This window comes from Erpetoichthys calabaricus, chromosome 18, assembly GCF_900747795.2.
Source record: "Erpetoichthys calabaricus chromosome 18, fErpCal1.3, whole genome shotgun sequence".
Classification (NCBI taxonomy): Eukaryota; Metazoa; Chordata; class Cladistia; order Polypteriformes; family Polypteridae; genus Erpetoichthys; species Erpetoichthys calabaricus.
Window position 1 is genome coordinate 68,393,388 of NC_041411.2, and position 19,399 is coordinate 68,412,786.

General features: G+C 42.4%; 1 protein-coding gene across 8 annotated transcripts in view; it reads left to right on the top strand.

The window, feature by feature from the left end:
- The window catches only part of dock3 (dedicator of cytokinesis 3), a 970,442-nt gene that overhangs the window by 872,010 nt on the left and 79,033 nt on the right, over window positions 1-19,399 (top strand). For 6 of the 8 annotated variants that reach the window (XM_051921401.1, XM_051921404.1, XM_051921406.1 and 3 more), the window contains 3 exons: window positions 9,751-9,809; window positions 15,197-15,348; window positions 19,223-19,308. In XM_051921401.1, the coding sequence (XP_051777361.1) occupies window positions 9,751-9,809; window positions 15,197-15,348; window positions 19,223-19,308 (297 nt within the window). The remainder of the gene's footprint in view (window positions 1-9,750; window positions 9,810-15,196; window positions 15,349-19,222; window positions 19,309-19,399) is intronic. The other 2 variants (XM_051921402.1, XM_051921405.1) reach the window with 1 other exon arrangement.

The following is a 19,399-nucleotide window of genomic DNA, read 5'->3' on the forward strand; positions in this document are numbered from 1 at the left end:
TATTAGGGTACAGACAAAAAAAAGGCACACAGTGGGGAAAAAAGCACGAAATGTCAACTTTAATCTCGAAATTTCCACTTTAATCACGTAGTTTATTTTGCCATTAAAGTTGAACATCATAAACTTCATCTTAAAATCGTTTAATTTACTAGTTTCTTAAATCCCATTGTAACTAAAGTGGCATGTTAAATGCTTTGTTCTGTATTTGATCTTCTATGTGCTCTATGTGTGTGAATCACTACCTGCTTTTTAAACAGGCTTTCTCTTTCTCCGACAGGACACATAATCCATTACATTCTTGATATTACAGCTCTCTGAATAATTAAAATACTGAGATGTATACGTGATATCTTTTTCATGATGATAGGAATGAAAGCATGTTATTAAACATGGGAACACGGTGGCGCAGTGCTTGTTCATGTCTCATGCAAGAGGCTTGCTGCGCCATGCGCAACCTTCAATGAAATAATTTATCACAGCAGTACTGTCTCTTTCAAACGTACTAACCTCCAATTCCTGTCCTTACTTTTCTTTCTCCAAAAACTCAATCGCCACACAATCAGCTCTGTAATAGACGTGAAGCCATCTGTAAGCTTAGAACTTCGATTCTTCAAAACTTTTAAGGAACATTGAAATATCTTAGTAGTACGTGTTTAATTATTATATCCGTCTATCTTTCCAGTGTCGCGTCAGCACCAGCAAGAATACAGCGCAAGGCAGGAACAATTACTGAACTAGCTAGCGCTGCGGCACCGTGTCCTCACATGTTTAATTATTAACAATACAGATTATTTAAATGAAGTTAAAGTTTTATCTGTATAATATAATCAACATGTTTTGCTGCATTTCGTCTTAGAAATGAATACCGTCATCACATGTAAATACGCGCTTTATAAAGTGGCGCAGGTTGTGCAATATTATAACTGTAGTGCAAGTTTACAGTGGGGTAATTGTACTTATAAGTCCAAATATTTCTACAAGGAGCACTTGATGGACTGATTTAGTGTGTTTAGAGTTCTTGGGATGAAACTGTTTCTAAACCGCGAAGTCCGTACAGGGACTAAAGCGTTTGCTGTGGCTCAGGCAGCGTCTGCTTCATGCTGTGTACCGATAATTCTCTTTCCAATCAGCTGCTGCTGTGATTTCCCACTCAGATACAGTGATATAAATACTCCGAGTGGTGCAGTGAGAGTAATGTGGAAAAAGATGATCTGCTGTGGCAACCCTTAACGGGATCAGCTGAAAGAAGATGCAGTGAGAGTTACAACGCTAAAGCAGTTATGGTATTTGTAATACTATGGCTATTCCCTGGACCATTATATTGCTACAAGTTAATTACAATCAGATGCATTACACTAATAAACAATATGCAGTTAATTTCAGTGTATTTATAAAGCTGCGCCAGGAATGTGGATTTAAGAAAGAAAGGGTGATCACACAGGAACAGTAGCACTGCTTTGACGCTGGGTGCCGCCAGTCTGCAAAACCGGGCGGATAAATTGCGTACGCTAAGGAATGAGTTACCGTGGAAATGTGCGTGGCTTTACGCCAAGTTTAGGTTTTATACATCGCGATTTGATCGTGGAAAGGTTCGTACGCAACATTTCTGTGCGTACGCACCGTTTATACATGAGGCCCCAGGTGAATGTACAATAATTATTTATTTTCCTAATACACAGTGCACAAAGCACCCTCCACTCCACACTCATAAACTACAAATAAACTCTTTCTCTCAAACAATCCTCCTCGCCCAGACACTTCGCCCTCTTACCTCCCAGCTCAGCTCAGTGTCTGGGCTTTCCCACAGTCCTTTTATATCCCCTGACCCGGAAGTGGTTCCCATCCAAACCCACAAGTCCTTATTCCCTCCGGGTCAGGGTAAACAGTCCCTTTTTCTTCAGCCCGGGAGCACGTCGTTCTTTCCTGTCACATGATGATGACGCACTCCCAGGTTATAGGGCACATAAGAGCCCACTAGCCCCCCTACAGCGACTCCCGGTGGTCCCCAAGGTATCCAGCAGGGCTGTGTCTACAAACTACAAAGTCCATGAGGCCCTGCTGGAACTCGGGGCACGATCATGCTGTCCGGAGGGCTCCTCCTAGCGGCCTGGGGGTGGCGACCGGAGTCTGTAGCCGGCCGTCCATCACACTATCTATCTATCTATCTATCTATCTATCTATCTATCTATCTATCTATCTATCTATCTATCTATCTATCTATCTATCTATCTATCTATCTATCTATCTATCTATCTATCTATCTATCTATCTATCTATCTATCTATCTATCTATTGATGGCAGCTATTTGACGGTTCCTTGGAAGATGCGTTGTTTCAGGCAATGGTGACATTCCATGGCCTCTGAGATCCCCAGATCTCACTATTTGTGATATTTTTCTATGGGAACATCTTAAAAGCCAAGTGTACTGCACACGTCCTGCAACCACTGCTGAACTAAAAAGGAGGATTGAAGAGGAAATCGCTGATATTCCTCTTGACAGGTTACGTCGAGCAATGCAGAATTTCCACAACAGGCTGTCAGAATGCGTATGGAGAAATGGACAACACCTTCATGATGTTTTCTTCAAAATATAAAATGAATATTGAATGAATATTGATTTTCATCATTAATTGCATATCCTGTACAATACATTTCATCGTTAAATGTATTTTGACATGTGTTTATTTGTGCATTGAACGTCAATTGAAAATTTTCTGTTTCCCTGTGCCACCCTGTATAATTTGATAGACTTTATCAGATGTACAAGTGCAATATTAGGCAGACTCTGCCCATTTGTGTGGATGTGTTTCATACACTAAATTTAGGTTTTACTTACTCATTAAAACATTAGACTAAATTTAAACAAATAAAGTGGGGTGTAAAAGAAAGAGTCTCAACACACTGGAAAGGTTTGGGGCAGCCACCCGTATATTGTCCCTGGCTGCAAAAGTTTTTTTTTTTAAGTAAGCACTGATGTGCATAGATTGAGCTCCAGACTGAACTGAACTGGTGGTGGAGAATATGTCGGTTTTAAAGGGTGAGACCGGAAGTGATGTCATCTGAGGCCGGAACTGGAAGTAACGTCTTTCTTGGCATCAGAACTGGTAGTGAGGTCTTTCTTGGTACCGGAACCGGAAGCGACATTTTTGTTCAATCAGGCAGGTTTTCCCATATTTGGTCTGCAGAGATAACAGAGGTAGGTTTAGTGCATCCCAGCACCCCCTGGCCTGGCGTGGAATTACCTTCACCTGGTCCATTCAGTTTCCTCCTATTTGTGCGTGTGTAACCCCTGTTTCACTACTACACAGGAGTCACGGGGGACAGAGAAGAGAGGTTAGGAGCACACGCTGATACAGCACATGACAAACCCGAGTGCAGCCATGTAACGGGTAACACCTCAGCCCCATACTAGTTCAGATGGAGTGGAACAGTGTGAGGTTTTTTATGGTGACTGGAGTGCCAATTCTGCCACCAACCCCCAATTTTTCCCTGCAGGTTAAAGGACTTACATGCATGGATGGATGCAGATTAACGTCATACCCAGGACGGAGCAGAGTTCCTTTTGGCATTTACGAGATTTGAACTGGCAACCTTCCGATTGCCAGTGCAGATCCCTAGCCTCAGAGCCACCACCCTGCTCAATATATATATATTGATCACCAGTTTCTCTCTCTCAGCTTTATGGCCTATATACACTAAGTAATATGTTTGGAGTAAACGTTACAGATCACAGTGACACACTTCAAACCATTGGCTTTACTTTATTGTTCAGCGAAGTTACGAAATACGCCCGGTTAAACTGTGGTTACAGTTAGGGTTGTGGGAGGAGTTATTTGACTCAAGTCCAGTAAACCAACCGGCAAAGACGTGCAATCCAATTGGCAGTCCGGCAGAGCTCCTGGAGGTCTGTGAGCCCCCAGCGAGTCCCTCCCACATCGGTCCTCTGACCACGGACCCCACACTCAGTGCATGATCTGCATATAAGAAGGGATGGCTCTTGGTGTTTTACACTATCAAGTTAAACTTACTGGGCTTATGACAGCATGAATGCAGATGACCACTTTTTAGTGACAGACAGGCAGAGCCATCACATCCTTGCCCTTCGATTTAGTTTACTGGCACATTTTCAGAGTGCTCTGGTGATTTCCTCAAGGAGTCCAGACATTCAGTTGTAGATTTTTGCCATCTTGTCTGACAGTTAAGCGCTCTTCTTAATACATTTTAGGCAAACATTCATTTTAAAGAATTGAATTTCTTTCCCTCATCTTATTTAATTTGTAAGAAAAAGTGGGAGCCCAGACAAAAACAAAAACAAACCAACACCCACACTGGCAACTGTAAAAGTCAGAGTGACCTTTTAAAGATACAGCCCTGGATGCCATGCTGAAAATTGTGCAAGAAGGACATTTCCATTTCAGAGCCGCAAAACCTAAAGCTAAAGCATACTTGTCAGCTATGCTCATTTGCATCTGTTTTAAATATTTATAAGTTAGCAGCATAGATTTCACCAAAGAATTATCTTACTTTAAGACTCTTTATCTCCTCTAATTGTTTGCTTTCACCGTCATTAAATTAAAGGTTAGGAAGGCTCTGTCTAATGCTTTCCCTCCCTGTAATTTGCGCTGGCTGATAGGATTAGGCTACATATACTAGAAAATTAACCATCTGCATAATCAAAATATAAATAAATCAAAGTTAGGTATGATATGAATACTAAATCACCCCTATAAGTACAACTATAATCAGAGTACAGGCTGTGGGGTCTGGTGGCTAAGTAAACAATGTGTGAAGTGGAAACACCAAACCAACCAAAGATATGAGCATTGACTTCAGGAAGGTCAACCCCAACTATCACTCTCTATTGACCATCAGTGGTTTGGTTATTGAGAGAGTAAATAGCAGCAAGGTTCTGGAGGTACATTTGACTGATGACATAACTTCCAGCAATAACACCTCAGCCATTATCAAGAATGCTCATCATGAAGAAAAGAGCTGGACCGGCCCACTCCATCTTCTACAGAGTGTGGGGAACAGCCTGGACACAGACAGGTAGACATGACACGTTTATTGATGACTATTATATACAATGGAAGTGCACAATCCCAGTGCCTCAGCACCAATCACCCCTTTAAGTCCTTGGCCACACTCACAATGCCTTTTAGTCTCTGGTCCGCCTCCACTCCTCTCCACCAAGCTTCGTCCTTCTTCCACCCGACTCTTGCCCCTGACTGGAGGGAGGCGGCCCCTTTTATACACCCCGGAAGGGCTCCAGGTGTACCCTGAGGGCTTCTGTAGCCACACCCCTGTGTGGCGGAAGCTCTGTCGGCATATCCAGAAGTCCTCTGGGTGTCCCCAATACTCTTCCCCCCAGTACTTCCGGGTGTGGCGGAAGTACTGAGGTCCAGGGCTCCCAAGGCATCGGGGCGCCCCCTGGCGGTGACCACGGGCCCCTACAGGGTTGAGCTTCCATGCTCTGTACCCGTGGCCCCCAAGGCAACCAGGGAGGACGCCCCCTTGTGTCCTGGAGGAGGCACAAGCCCTCCACCGCTCCTCCTGGGCATCCCGGCCGGGCGACAAACCCCGACGGGTGCCACAAGAGCCACCATTGAAAGTGTACTCACTTGTTGTAGCACCTCTTGGTTTGGGGACAGCAGAGTGGATGAAAAACACAGATGGAACAGGATAGTGAGAACTGCAGAAGAGATCATTGGTGTCTTATTACCATTGTTGCCAGATGTTGTGACCACCAGGGGGTGCCACCGAGCCCCGAAAAGCCCAAACACAACTAGAAAAAGATAGTCCCAGGTGCAAATTAACATTTTATATTCATCAAATACCTTATTACAGTCCACACCACAAGGACCAATTCGCAGTACTCCTTCTTCTCCTCCTCCAGGTGAGCTTTCCCATCTGTCTCCCAACTCTGCCTCAATCCGGGAGTACAAGGGTATAACCTGATGGTAGCACTTACAAGTCGAGCAGAAGCTCCTTGAAACTGGGAGCCCTTCTCCCTGCAGCGCCCCCTGGTGCCACCCAAGGACCCCGATAGAAATGTCCCTCAGGACTACAAATTTCCATGGATCCCTGCAGGTGTCCATACTGGGTCCACACCAGTGGCATACTGACATCCAACGTACTATGGGAAGAACTGCTCTTGACCAACAACCTCCCCCAGTCCATTCATTAACCTTTCATTCCAACTGAGATAATAATTCAGCCCCTTCAAGTCGGGTTATGCCTCATCCCATGTTGTTGTTCCATTATGGCTTCCCAGCTGGGCAAGAATCCACCTTCCATCCCATTCTTGATGCCAGTCTATCCACCATATAAAACCAACACTGCATTTATAGAGCTTCCAGTGTAATCAGTGAACCCTCCAAGTCCTTCGCAGTTTATTTATCCTTATGTAGATGGGGAGAAGGTATAGGAGCATCTATGTAAGTTCGACAACGTTATTGAATTTTTTTTTCTCACTGCAGTCAGAATCTAAAACCACAACGGCTAATGTGAATAGTTTTATGTGAAAGCGTATTCTAGGACTATATAAATTTTGGTCACTTATTACTTTTTTCCACTGTCTTTGTATTCTGTTCTGTCTGGTGTTTTAAGGGCGATGTTATTTTGTTTTTATGTATGTACTGCGGCGGTTCTCAACCTGTGGGGTAACAAAAAAGGGGGCGCGAAGATGTGAAAAAAAGAAAAGAAGCGGTGTATTGGCAGCAAAAAATATAGGAATATATTTTATTAGGGTTTCAAAAAAAACGTTAGGGGGAGCAATTAAAACTGTTATGAAAACTTGGGTCACAAATACTTAAAGGTTGAGAAACGCTAATGTACTGTAAATGCAAAGAAGTGACTATTAAAGGAAATTAAATCAAATCAAAAGCAAAAGTGCCAGACAATACTCTCTGTTTTTGCTGGTGTCCTGGTCCTCCTCCCGATTTCCGATTTCTTAATTGAGTCAGGTGGGGATCCACATGGGTCATAGTCATACATTTGATCAGACGGCAGAAGATCAGAGTGGGAAATGCCGGAAGCAATCATTTACTGCCAGTGCGTCGCAGTGATAAGTGGAGTAGTGGTGCATAATGGCCCACGTCAAGCCCTGATGGTACATCAGAAAAGTTGCTTCAGTACCTGGTTATCTGCTTCAGTGGCATCTTCCCCTCACTTATTGGTCTTCCATTCAAAAGCACAAATCCGGGTAAATGGACTTCATCTTTGTGGAATACTTTTATTGCTCAGGAGGCAGTTATTTTAACAATATTTTAGCAAAAAATGAATGCGTTTTGCACTTTGTGAGCATGCAAATGGATGACTTGAAATGTGGTTGACAAGTGACTCGAGTAACTTGAGATTTTTTCATGGATGTTTTTGTGATTGTTTGCTGTTGTCCAGTGTTGGTCACCTTGGGCACCCATTCTATAAGAAATGTTACCTCCATTCTCCATAGAAAATCTACCCCTCCATTTGAAATTCTGATTCCCTCCATGTGTTTAAGAAGCCTTTGAAGACACCCATATTTGGTGAATGTCATATCTAACTGATAATGGCCATGTTAAAATTTTCTAACCTAGGACTTATAACTCGCTTGTATTTTGTTTTAAAGTTTCACTTGAGATAATCAGTTTTGTAAATTTACTTTGTAACATTTGTTCCAAAACGATCGCCCAGACTGAAGTTTACTCGATTATGTTGACATCTTTAGTAAGTTGCTTGGGATAAAAGCATCTGCAAAGAAAATAAATGTAAAAAAATTCATTAAAACTGGCCATCACTACAGACCACATGGAGTAAGTAACATACAAAAAAAATGTCATTTTTGGATGGAGTATTTATAAAGGTATTCCTATAAATCTCCAGCTCTTAAGAAGGAAAAGGAGTCAGTTTTGAATATACATTCAAACGAGATATATGAAAGTAAATTGTAAAAATATATGCAGGCAAATCTACAACACATATAGTCTAACTTGATATATACAGTCATGGCCGAAATTATCGGCAACCCTTGAATTTTCCTTGAAAATTCACCATTTCTCCCAGACAATTGTTGCAATTACAAATGTTTTGGTATCCACATGTTTATTTCCTTTATGTGCATTGGAACAACACAAAAAAACAGAGAAAAAAAAAAGCCAAATCTGACATCATGTCACACAGAACTCCAAAAATGGGCTGGACAAAATTATTGGCACCCTCTACTTAATATTTGGTTGCACGCCCTTTGGAAAAAATAACTGAAATCAAGCTCTTCCTATAACCATCAACAAGCTTGTTACCCCTCTCAACTGAAATTTCTGACCACTCTTCTTTTGAAAACTGCTCAAGGTCTTTCAGATTTGAAGGGCGTCTTCTCCCAACAGCAATTTTGAGATCTCTCCATAAGTGTTCAATCAGATTTAGATCCGGACTCATTCCTGGCCACTTCAGAACTCTCCAGCACTTTCTCTTCAACCATTTCTGGGTGCTTTTAGAGGTATGTTTGGGGTCATTGTCCTGCTGGAACACCCATGACCTCTGACGCAGACCCAGCTTTCTAACACTGGGTCCTACATTGCGCCCCAATATGTTTTGGTAGTCTTCAGATTTCATGATTCCTTGCACACAGTCAAGGCATCCAGTGCCAGAAGCAGCAAAACATCCCCAAAACATCTTAGAACCTCCACCATGTTTGACTGTAGGTACTGTGTTCTTTTCTTCATTGGCCTCATTCCATTTTCTGTAAACAGTAGAATGATGAGCTTTACCAAAAAGTTCTACCTTGGTCTCATCTGTCCACAAGATGTTCGCCCAGAAGGATTTTGGCTTCCTCAAGTACATTTTGGCAAACTCCAGTCTAGCTTTTTTATGTTTCTGTGTCAGCAGTGGGGTCCTCCTGGCTCGCCTGCCATAGCGTTTCATTTCGTTCAGATGTCGACGGATAGTTCGAGCTGACACTGTTGCACCCTCAGTCTGCAGAACAGCTTCAATATGTTTTGAAGTTGATTGGTGCCGTTTATCCACCATTCGGACTATCCTTCGTTGCAGTCTTTTATCAATTTTTCTCTTCTGTCCACGTCCAGGGAGATTAGCTACAGTGCCATGTGTTGTGAACTTCTTGATTATGTTGCACACAGTGGACAAAGGAACATGAAGATCTCTGGAGATGGACTTGTAGCCTTGAGATTGTTGATATTTTTCCACAATTTTTGTTCTCAAGTCCTCAGACAATTCTCTGCTCTTCTTTCTGTTCTCCATGCTTAGTGTGACACACTCAGACACACAACAGAAAGGTTGAGTCAACTTTTCTCCATTTTAACTGACTTCAGGTGTGATTGCTATATTGCCAGCACCTGTTTCTTGCCACAGGTGAGTTCAAATGAGCATCATATGCTTGAAATAAAACGATTTGCCCACAATTTTGAAAGGGTGCCAATAATTTTGTCCAGCCCGGTTTTTGAGTTTTGTGTGACATGATGTCAGATTTGGCTTTTTTTCTCTGTTTTTTTTTGTGTTGTTCCAATGCACATAAAGGAAATAAAACAATTGTAATTGCAACCATTTTCTTGGAAAATTCCAGGGGTGCCAATAATTTCGGCCATGACTGTATGCAGTGAAATTTGAACTTACGAAGTCAACCCGGATACATTTTGACTCAGCTTTGAAAGTGTAATATTATGAGTAAATGGATGGATGTTTTGATATTACTGTTTGCTCCTTCTTCGTTTTATTGTAATTGTAATTTTTGTGTCTTGCATTTTTCTTAACAGGTATGGCGATATGAGGGTGATGATGGCTTATGAGCTGTTCAGTATGTGGCAGAACCTAGGTGAGACAAAGTTTAAGTATAATTTGGAATATGTCTTGCACACTGACCATATATTAACAACTTATACATACTATGGAGAATCAGCCTGGACCCAAATAAACACAGGACACCCAAGTCCAAAATCACACACGTTTATTGTTCTTGTGCTTTACAGCACCACACAATGTACAAAGCACCATAAATAGATCACAGTCCTTTTCTTTCTTTCTTTCTTTCTTTCTTTCTTTCTTTCTTTCTTTCTTTCTTTCTTTCTTTCTTTCTTTCTTTCTTTCTTTCTTTTGCTTCCTTCACTAATCTCCTGCAAGCTCTTTCCTCTGCCTCCCGCCTCCGGCTCTCCGAATGGAGTGAGGTGGCCCCTTTTATATTGTACCCAGATGTTCTCTGGGTGCTCGTTGATGAGTTTCCTGCAGCACTTCCTGGTGTGGTAGAAGTGCTGCCTGGCCACCGGGAAGCACTCCGGGTGTAGCTGGTTCCTGTTCTGGCAGCACTTCCATGGTATGGCAGAAGTGCTGCAGTCCATGGCTCCGGAACCATCTGGGCACCCCCTGGCGGTGGCCACGGGCCCCAACAGGGTTGAGCTTCTAAGCTCCAATCCCGTGGCCCCGATGCAAACCAGGGGGGCTGCCCTCTCGTGTCCCGGGGGAGGTACTGTCTCTCTCTCGAACCTTCTATCCTCCATTCCAAAAGAAAAGAACATGATGAAGGGAGCCTTCCACTCTTTGCTTGCATTACATTTGATGTTTTGGAGAAAAGGCAGAGGTTATACATGTGAAAGTAGAAGTTACCATCACAATAGTGAAAGGAGGCTATCAGAGGGAGTTTAAACTCATTTTAAAAGATTTTAAAAGGCCCAACTTTCAAACCAGCTAACCAAACCTCCCTGTTATAAGTAGCTCCAAAGTTACCAAGTTCAATTCTTGTACATTAAGTAATGGTGAATTGAATTGACATACTTTATTAATCCCTGTGGTATTCAGCATTATCTTTTCTGACCATTGGGAGGTCAGAATGCAAGGTCAGCCATTGTATGGCAACACGGAGCAATTTTTAGGTTAAGGGCCTTACTTAACAGTAGGATCCCCTCTGGCAGTAATGGGGCTTGATCTGCAACCTTCCAGATACCAGCACAGATCCTTAGCCTCAGAGCCTCCACTAAATTCTGATTCTGTATTTTATGCCACGTGTATATTTTCTTATGTGTTTTTAATGGCCTATTCCTGTAACAGGTTGCCACCCCATTGTGCTTATAAGCACAGAGCTGTAAAACAACTGTAGCACAGAAAAAATAAACGACATCTCAATGTCACATAGCAAGTATGTGTAGGGATTGAATTTGTGGATTACTGCCCAGTTCTTATCCACTAAGCCCCTATAGCTCTCAGCTCAATGGCTGGAATCTTTGTCTCTGCTTGAGCAGTTATCGTTGTTCTCAGCATCACCTTCTTTCAATGTCTTCATTTTCCGCACCACAGGGCATCACCCTTGCAGTCGCCCTTAAGTACTTCAGATCAGGTGACTACCAGCCCTTCTTTTGTTGCTTATTGGTTTACTGTCATAGGATGACCATCTTTATTAGAAGGGGATCTGTGCAGCGCTGAAGGCCTTACATCTCTGGACTGTGACCAACTGAATGAACTCTGGCTCCTTATGTATCTTGACTCCTTTAAATTTATTTTTTCTGTCATAGAAAGCTGTAACCCCTGAGATAAGATATCAATGTTTATATATGAAGTCGTGGTCTGCATTCCTTTTTTATATTTGAAACATAAAAATGTGTAGCTGAACATACTTTTGGTCATGCAGCAAAGCAATCAGCAATTATAAGGAAAAGACAACAGTGCCATCTACAGATACTAAATTAAGGGGATGTGTTTTATGAATTTTGGTTATTTCAGAAAGTCGGTGTTGTAAAATCTATGAATAAATAGTGCTACAAATAAACAGATGAACTCTGATGGTGTGGGTTCATCTGTAACTTCAAGTGAAATAAAGAAATCTTAGATTCCTGCAAGGATCTCAGCGAGGATGCGGCGTGTCTCCCGGTGAATGTTTAAAAGGTAATGAATAATGCATGATCGGAGAGCGAGATAATTAAAAGATTAAAGGAAACATTAATACTGCAGTTTTTCTATCATTATAAGAAATGTTCATAACATTCAAGTCACACATCCAGCATACAGGAGAGAATACCCTCAGGTCGAGTATCTGAATGACTGAATCACATTTCCTTATATCCACTTTCTTCTTCTTCTTCTTAATAATAATAATAATAATAATTCATTACATGTCTATAGCACTTTTCAAGGTATTCAAAGCATTACACAGAGTGGGGAACTACTTCATACACCACTAATGTGCAGCATCCACCTGAGTGATGCAATGGCAGCCATTTTTTACTCTTGTTAATTTGACGTCAACATCTCCAGCACCATCACATGGAGTACCAGAGCACCGCAGGGGTGAGTCCTCACTCCTCTGTTTTTCACATTGTTGACAAATGACTGCACTGCCCAGTTTAGCTCCAATCACATCAGTCAAGTTTGCTGATGACACAACTGTGGTAGGCAGGCCCCATCAGTAACAACGATGACTCAACATACAGAAAAGAGGTCAAACATCTGACAGCCTGGTGCACTGACAACAACCCGTCTCTCAGCGTCACCAAAACAAAAGAGGTGGTTGTTAATTTTAGAAAGTCCCCTCAGTTCATAGTCCACTCCACATAAATGGCTCCACCGTTGAGAAGGTCGCAAATGTCAAGTTCCACGACGTTCATATCACTGAGGACCTCAACTGGAGCCTCATCTGTTCTTCTGTTGCCAAGAAAGCACAACAGTGGCTTTACTTCCTGCCATGAGAAAGTGTCCGAAAGGGTCCCGCCACCCTTGATCCTCACCATGTTTTTCAGAGGTGTTACTCCATCCTGATGTGGTATCGGAACTGCAGTGCTGCAGGCCACAAGTTACTACAGAGGTGAGGACATCGTTGTGGTGTCACTCCCCTCCATACAAGACACCTACAGCACACACAATCTCTTTCCACAAGGCGTCTGGCATTGTGGCTGACCCCTCACACCCTACATAAAGGCTCTTTGAGCTCCTGCCGGTCTAGCAGATGTCTTTGCAGCATCCAAGCCACATCATCCAGACTGTGTCACAGGTTCTTCTCCCACGCTGTCTGACTCCTCAATACCTTAGCACCTCCCACTACCCACTGTTAAACTGCGACCTTTACACTAGTTACACCTTTGAAAGCTGTCTAAATCAGGAGTCCCCAACTCTGGTCCTGGAGGGCCGCAGTGGATGCAGGTATTCATTCTAACCCTTTTCTTAAATAGTGACCTGTTTTTGCTGCTAATTAACTTCTTTTGAATTCATTTTAATTGTTTTTTAAGATTTGTTCCCCTACATTTCACCATCGTTCCTCTGAATTGCTTCATTTATTTCCTTAAGTGGCACCCAAACAGAAATGAATTGTGAAGTGAGGGAGCCAACAGAAGACCAGCTAAGTCAGGGCCTCAAACTCCAACCAATTTCACTCCAAGCAGTTGCTTAATTATGTGCAGAGTCTTGTCATTAATTAAATCCGTTCTCAATGTGTAATAGCAGACATTTCTGAAATTGTTGATTTTCTCTTTTCTAAGAGCACTGTTCAAATGTTTTGTGGACCTGAGCAGATCAACATTGCTGAGACCTTCATCTTCATATCATTTTCAGATATTGTGTGATGAGCGCAGTTTGCTGGTCATGTTTTGGCTCATTTTGTATCTCATTATTGTCCATCCATCTATTCATTATCCAACCCGCTATATCCTAACTACAGGGTCACGGGGGTCTGCTGGAGCCAATCCCAGCTGACACAGGGTGCGCACACACACACACACACACACACACACACACACACCAAGCACACACTAGAGACACACTAGAGTCACCAATGCACCTAACCTGCATGTTTTTGGACTGTTGGAGGAAACTGGAGCACCCGTAGGATACCCACACAGACACGGGGAGAAGATGCAAATTCCACGCCAGGTCTCCTAACTATGAGGCAGTAGTGCTACCCATTGCGCCACCGTGCCGCCCTCTCATTATTGCTTGACTGCTAATTAAGGAAAAATAAACAATTCAGGTGTCTGAGTCTTCAAGATCAAGTCAATTAAAATGAATTGAAAAGAAGTTAATTAGCAGCAAAAACAGATCACTAATTGAGAAAAGGGTTAGAATGAAAACCTGCAGCCACTGGGGCCCTCCAGGACCAGAGTTGGGGACCCCTGGTCTAAATCAAATACTCACATTGCACTGTATGAATGTTAAACTGTTACTACACTCCAGTGTACATTGGTTAACTGCTTATAACAAAAATGATGTTGCTACTGTTAAACCATTAGTGATCCAGTTATAACCAATCTGCTGTATTTTGTCCTACCTGGTCATGTCCATTTACTGCACACTGTATGTTGTACTTGCACTGAACGGTGTACATTGTCTTGTTGCACTACGTATTGTATATTTGCATCATGGTCCTAAAGACATTCAATTTCCTTTCTACCTGGACTCTGTATTTGGATGCGATAACAATAAAGAAACTTAAACTTGAACTTTACCTACACTTCTCAGGCAAATCAGTAATATTTCCACTTAAGATCTCCATAAATACAACAGTAACAAACTACTGAAACACGCAGTTGAAGCAGAAACTTTGTCAACCTCTAAGAAAAATCTGGATTAAATTTAGGGACAGCTTAGCTGTTAGCTAAACAAATGGACTGAATGTCCTCCTCTTCTTTATCAAATCTATGTTTTTATGTCCCAGATATGAGTGGCACAGTAAGGAGACCTAAAGTTCATGTCCCAGGTCACCTTTATGTGCATGGGTTTCCTCTGGCTGCTCTGGTTTCTTCCCACTGCCCAAAGACATGCAGGTTAGGTGAACTGGTGTTGGTAATTTGCCCTAGTGAGGGGTATGTTGGTGTGTGTTCACCCCATGATGGACTGGTGCCCTGTCCAGGGTTTGTTCCTACCTTGTGCCCTATGCTGACTGGGATAGGCTCCATGCAATCCTGGTCTGGATTTACCGTGTTAGACAATGACATGACATGTCCCAAATCTATTGAAGGTGGGTTTGCCGTGTCTTAAAGAAGGACAGGTAAATAACTTGATCAATAAAAGCTAATAACATCCGACTTTTCCCATGCAAGTTTCAGAATGGAACCAAGCTTGTGTCACTGAACACAGAATGCCTGCCACAAGTTTGGTAAGGCATTACATTTTTCTTCTCACAGATTCTTTTTTCCAGAGTAACTTCATATCTCGCTTGGATGACATGGAAATGAATGAATCTCTCTGCATGTGTCAAATCATTAAACAATTAACTTTTTGTCCAAGCAGGGGAAAATAAAATCCACTTCATTCCCGGGATGATTGGTCCTTTCCTTGGTGTCACACTTGTGCCACAGCATGAAGTACGGAACATCATGATCCCAATTTTTCATGACATGATGGACTGGGAGCAGAGGAAGAATGGAAATTTCAAACAAGTGAGTGAATGACTCTCCTCCAGACATCCATTTTTGTTGCATTCTTATCCATTTCATGGTCACAGAGAGTCGACAACTATCATGGCAAAACAAAACTGGGTGCAGGGTGGGCGCCAAGACTGGACTGGGCAAAGTGAGTGAACTGTCCAGTGGAAATGCAGGAAGCAATTTAAATACACACTTCAGTAAATGTGAGCAGTTCAAAAGGTGCTTAATGTGATGTGATGTTTATACTGGCCTTGTAGGTACTTACTGTATACTATAATATAATATTAAAATGTTTTAATCCAATGTTTGTTAAAAAACTTTGCAATAAGATCATTTTTTGCTTTTAAGACATGACTGAATAGTTTTACAGTGTCCTCCATAATGTTTGGGACAAAGAGACCTTTTTCCTTGATTTGCCCCTCTGCTCCACAATTTAAAATCACAACTCGAACAATTCAGACATTGTGATTAAAGTGCACACTGCAGACTTCCATTTAAAACGATTTGCATTATATTTTGGTCACAGTATGTAGGAATGAAAAATCTTCTTCTAAACGGTCCCCTAATTTCAGGGCACCATAATGGTTGGGACAATTGGTGACCCTGGTGTTTGTGATTCCTTGGGTGGGTTTCATGGCTTCATAAGATACAGTGGCCTGATTCTGCAGTTTGGGGTCTGTACTTTCCATTGTTCAATACGAGGACAAGAGCTGTGCCAATGAAAGTTAACGAATTTTTAAGTTGGAAAACAAGAATATAACCAATAGAAACATTAGTAAAACCTGAGGATGACGTAAATCAACCGTGTGGAATATCACTAAGAAGAAAGAACACACCGGTGAGCTCAGTAATCACATAGGGACTGGTGGCCAAGGAAGACCACCACTGCTGATGACAGAAGAATCCTCATTATGGTAAAGACAAAGCCCCCCACGCCTGCCTGACAGACCAGAAACAGACTTCAGAGGCTGATGTGTGTGTGTCAGAGACGACTATCAGCAGAAGACTTTATGAGCAGAAACACAGAGAGCACACTGCAAGATACAAAACACTAGTTAGCCACAAGAACAGGACGGTAGATTACAGTTTGTGAAGAAGAACTTCAAAGAACATGCAGAATTCTGGGAAGAGGTCTTGTGGAGAGATGAAACAAAGATGAACCTGATCAGAGTGAGTAGAGTATGGAGACGAAAAGAAACTGCTGAATATCCAATGCAGACCATTTGAACATGGTAGTACTGGAAATGTTAGGCTTGGGCAGGTATGGCTGCCACAGGCCCTGGCACACTTCTCTTCATTGACGATGGAACTGCTGACAGCAGTCACTCACTGAATTCTGAGGTGTGTAGAAACATCTGACCTGCTCAAGTCCTAGTAAATGACTCCAAACTCATTGGACGGCGCTTCATCCTACAACAAGATAGTGACGTAATCATACTGTAACACAGGAGTTTCTCAAAGCTAAAAAATGGAAAATTCTGGATTGGCCAAGCCAATCACCTGATTTAAATCCAATTCAGCAGGCTTTCCTTATGCTGAAGTGAAAACGTAAGGGGACAAGGCCCCCTGAAACAAGCAGGAGCTGAAGATGGCTGCATTAGAGGACAGAGAAGAACCATCACCTGGTGATGTCTATAAAATCACAGACTTCAAGCAGGCATTGCATGCAAGAGACAAAGAACTAAATAGGATTGCTTTAATAGACCTGCCATAGCCACGTCCCCAATAATATGATGCTCTGAAATCAGAGGTTGAAAGCTGATTACCCACCACACGACGAACCACCCAGACTCAGACTTGAGTGCAGCCGTGCCAACAGGTAACACCTCAGCACCACACTGGATCAGCGTGAGTGTTTTTTACGGTGGCTGGAGTGCCAATCCTGCCACCAACCCCAAGTTTTCCCTGAAAGTTGGAGGACCTGCTCGTGAGGCCGGATGTATGTTAACGTCATACCCAGGGGCCCAATGGAGTAGAATCACTCATTTACAGGATTCGAACCAGCCGGCGCAAATCCCTAGCGTCAGAGCCACAACTCCACCGAAATGGGGGAACCATATAGAACCCTTAAAATGAAAGTCTGCAATGTGCACTTTAATCACATCTGAATTGTTTGATTTGTAATTTTAAACTGTGAAGCAGAGAGGGAAATCAAGGAAAATAGTGTCCCAGACATTATGGAGGGTATTCTCCCTTAACTGCATCACTTCATTGCAGCTTTCATTTCTCAGACTACAGTAATCCCTCTTCCATCGCGGGGGTTGCGTTCCAGACCCCCCCGCAAGAGATGAAAATCCGCGAAGTAGAAACCATATGTTTATATGGTTATTTTTATATTGTCATGCTTGGGTCACAGATTTGCGCAGAAACACAGGAGGTTGTAGAGAGACAGGAACGTTATTCTAACACTGCAAACAAACATTTGTCTCTTTTTCAAAAGTTTTAACTGTGTTCCATGACAAGACAGAGATGACAGTTCCGTCTCACAATTAAAAGAATGCAAACATATCTTCCTCTTCAAAGGAGTGCGCGTCAGGAGCAGTGACTGTCAGAAAGAGAGAGGAAAGCAAACAAATCAATAGGGCTGTTTGGCTTTTAAGTATGCGAAGCACCGTGGCACAAAGCTGTTGAAGGCGGCAGCTCACACCCCCTCCGTCAGGAGCAGAGAAAGAGAGAGACAGAGAAAAACAAACAATCAAAAATCAATACGTGCCCTTCGAGCTTTTAAGTATGCGAAGCACCGTGCAGCATGTCGCTTCACGAAGCAGCTGCACAGAAGGGAGCAACGTGAAGATAATCTTTCAGCATTTTTAGACGAGCGTCCCTATTGTCTAAGCGTGCGAACAGCCCCCCTGCTCAATCCCCCTATGTCAGGATCAGAGAAAGTCAGCGCAAAAGATAGAGGGAGAAAAGTAAGTTGGGTAGCTTCTCAGCCATCTGCCAATAGCGTCCCTTGTATGAAATCAACCGGGCAAACCAACTGAGGAAGCATGTACCAGAAATTAAAAGACCCATTGTCCGCAGAAATCCGCGAACCAGCAAAAAATCTGCGATATATATTTAAATATGCTTACAAATAAAATCCGCGATAGAGTGAAGCCGCGAAAGACGAAGCGAGATATAGCGAGGGATTACTGTATACCTTAGAATCAGTGTACAAGTACTAGCTCAATCCCAGTTTCCTTGGAGCCTGCTTGTTCTCCCTGTGCACATGCAAGTGTTTCTCTGGGTAGTTCAGATTTCTCCTCCGTCCCAAAGGTGCACAGATTGGATTTGTTTCTAGCCATGTATGAGTCATTATGAGTGTGCGATGGCACATTCCCCTGGTTTCCTGGCAAGGGTTGGTTCCTTCTTTGCACCCAGTGTTGCTGGCACAGATTCCTATCCACCTTGACCCCGTATTTGAATAAATAAACTTAGAATGTGATTAATGGCTATTACAATTAGCTACTAGATAAAGTGTATTTATTTAAGGTGGACTAAATATTATGATTTGTTTCAGTTATCATTTTTAATATATATTAGCTGAAGATTTTCAGTCTATAACTTCCACCTTTTTACATAAAAATGTATTTGGCACTCTGGTTCAACAAATTCCATGATTGATTGTGTCATCTAAAAAAGCAGAGTGGAATCATTAAAGATGATCTTTTTTCAGACGCCATCTTTCAGCCCTGTTAAGCTTTCTTTCTTTCAAAAGCAACCATAGAAACCAGAATTATTGGATATTAGTGAAACTTGGCTTATTTTAGCAGAGTTCGCATACTGTGCCAAAAAAAAAAAAATGAGTCTAATCTCATGTGGTAGGTTAATGAACTTTTAAATTATTGACATTTTGGGCTGTTAATAGTACTGCTTAATGTTTCTGTCATTGTCATCGTTCCAGGTGGAGGCCGAATTAATTGATAAATTGGACAGTCTGGTGTCTGAGGGGAAGGGAGACGAAAACTACAGGGAGCTCTTCAGCCTGCTGTAAGCATAGCCTGGGACTGGCCGAAAACTGGGGGGGGGGGCAACTGTTAGTGCTGATTTAAAGTACTTCTTAAAAGAGCTAAGCCTGATT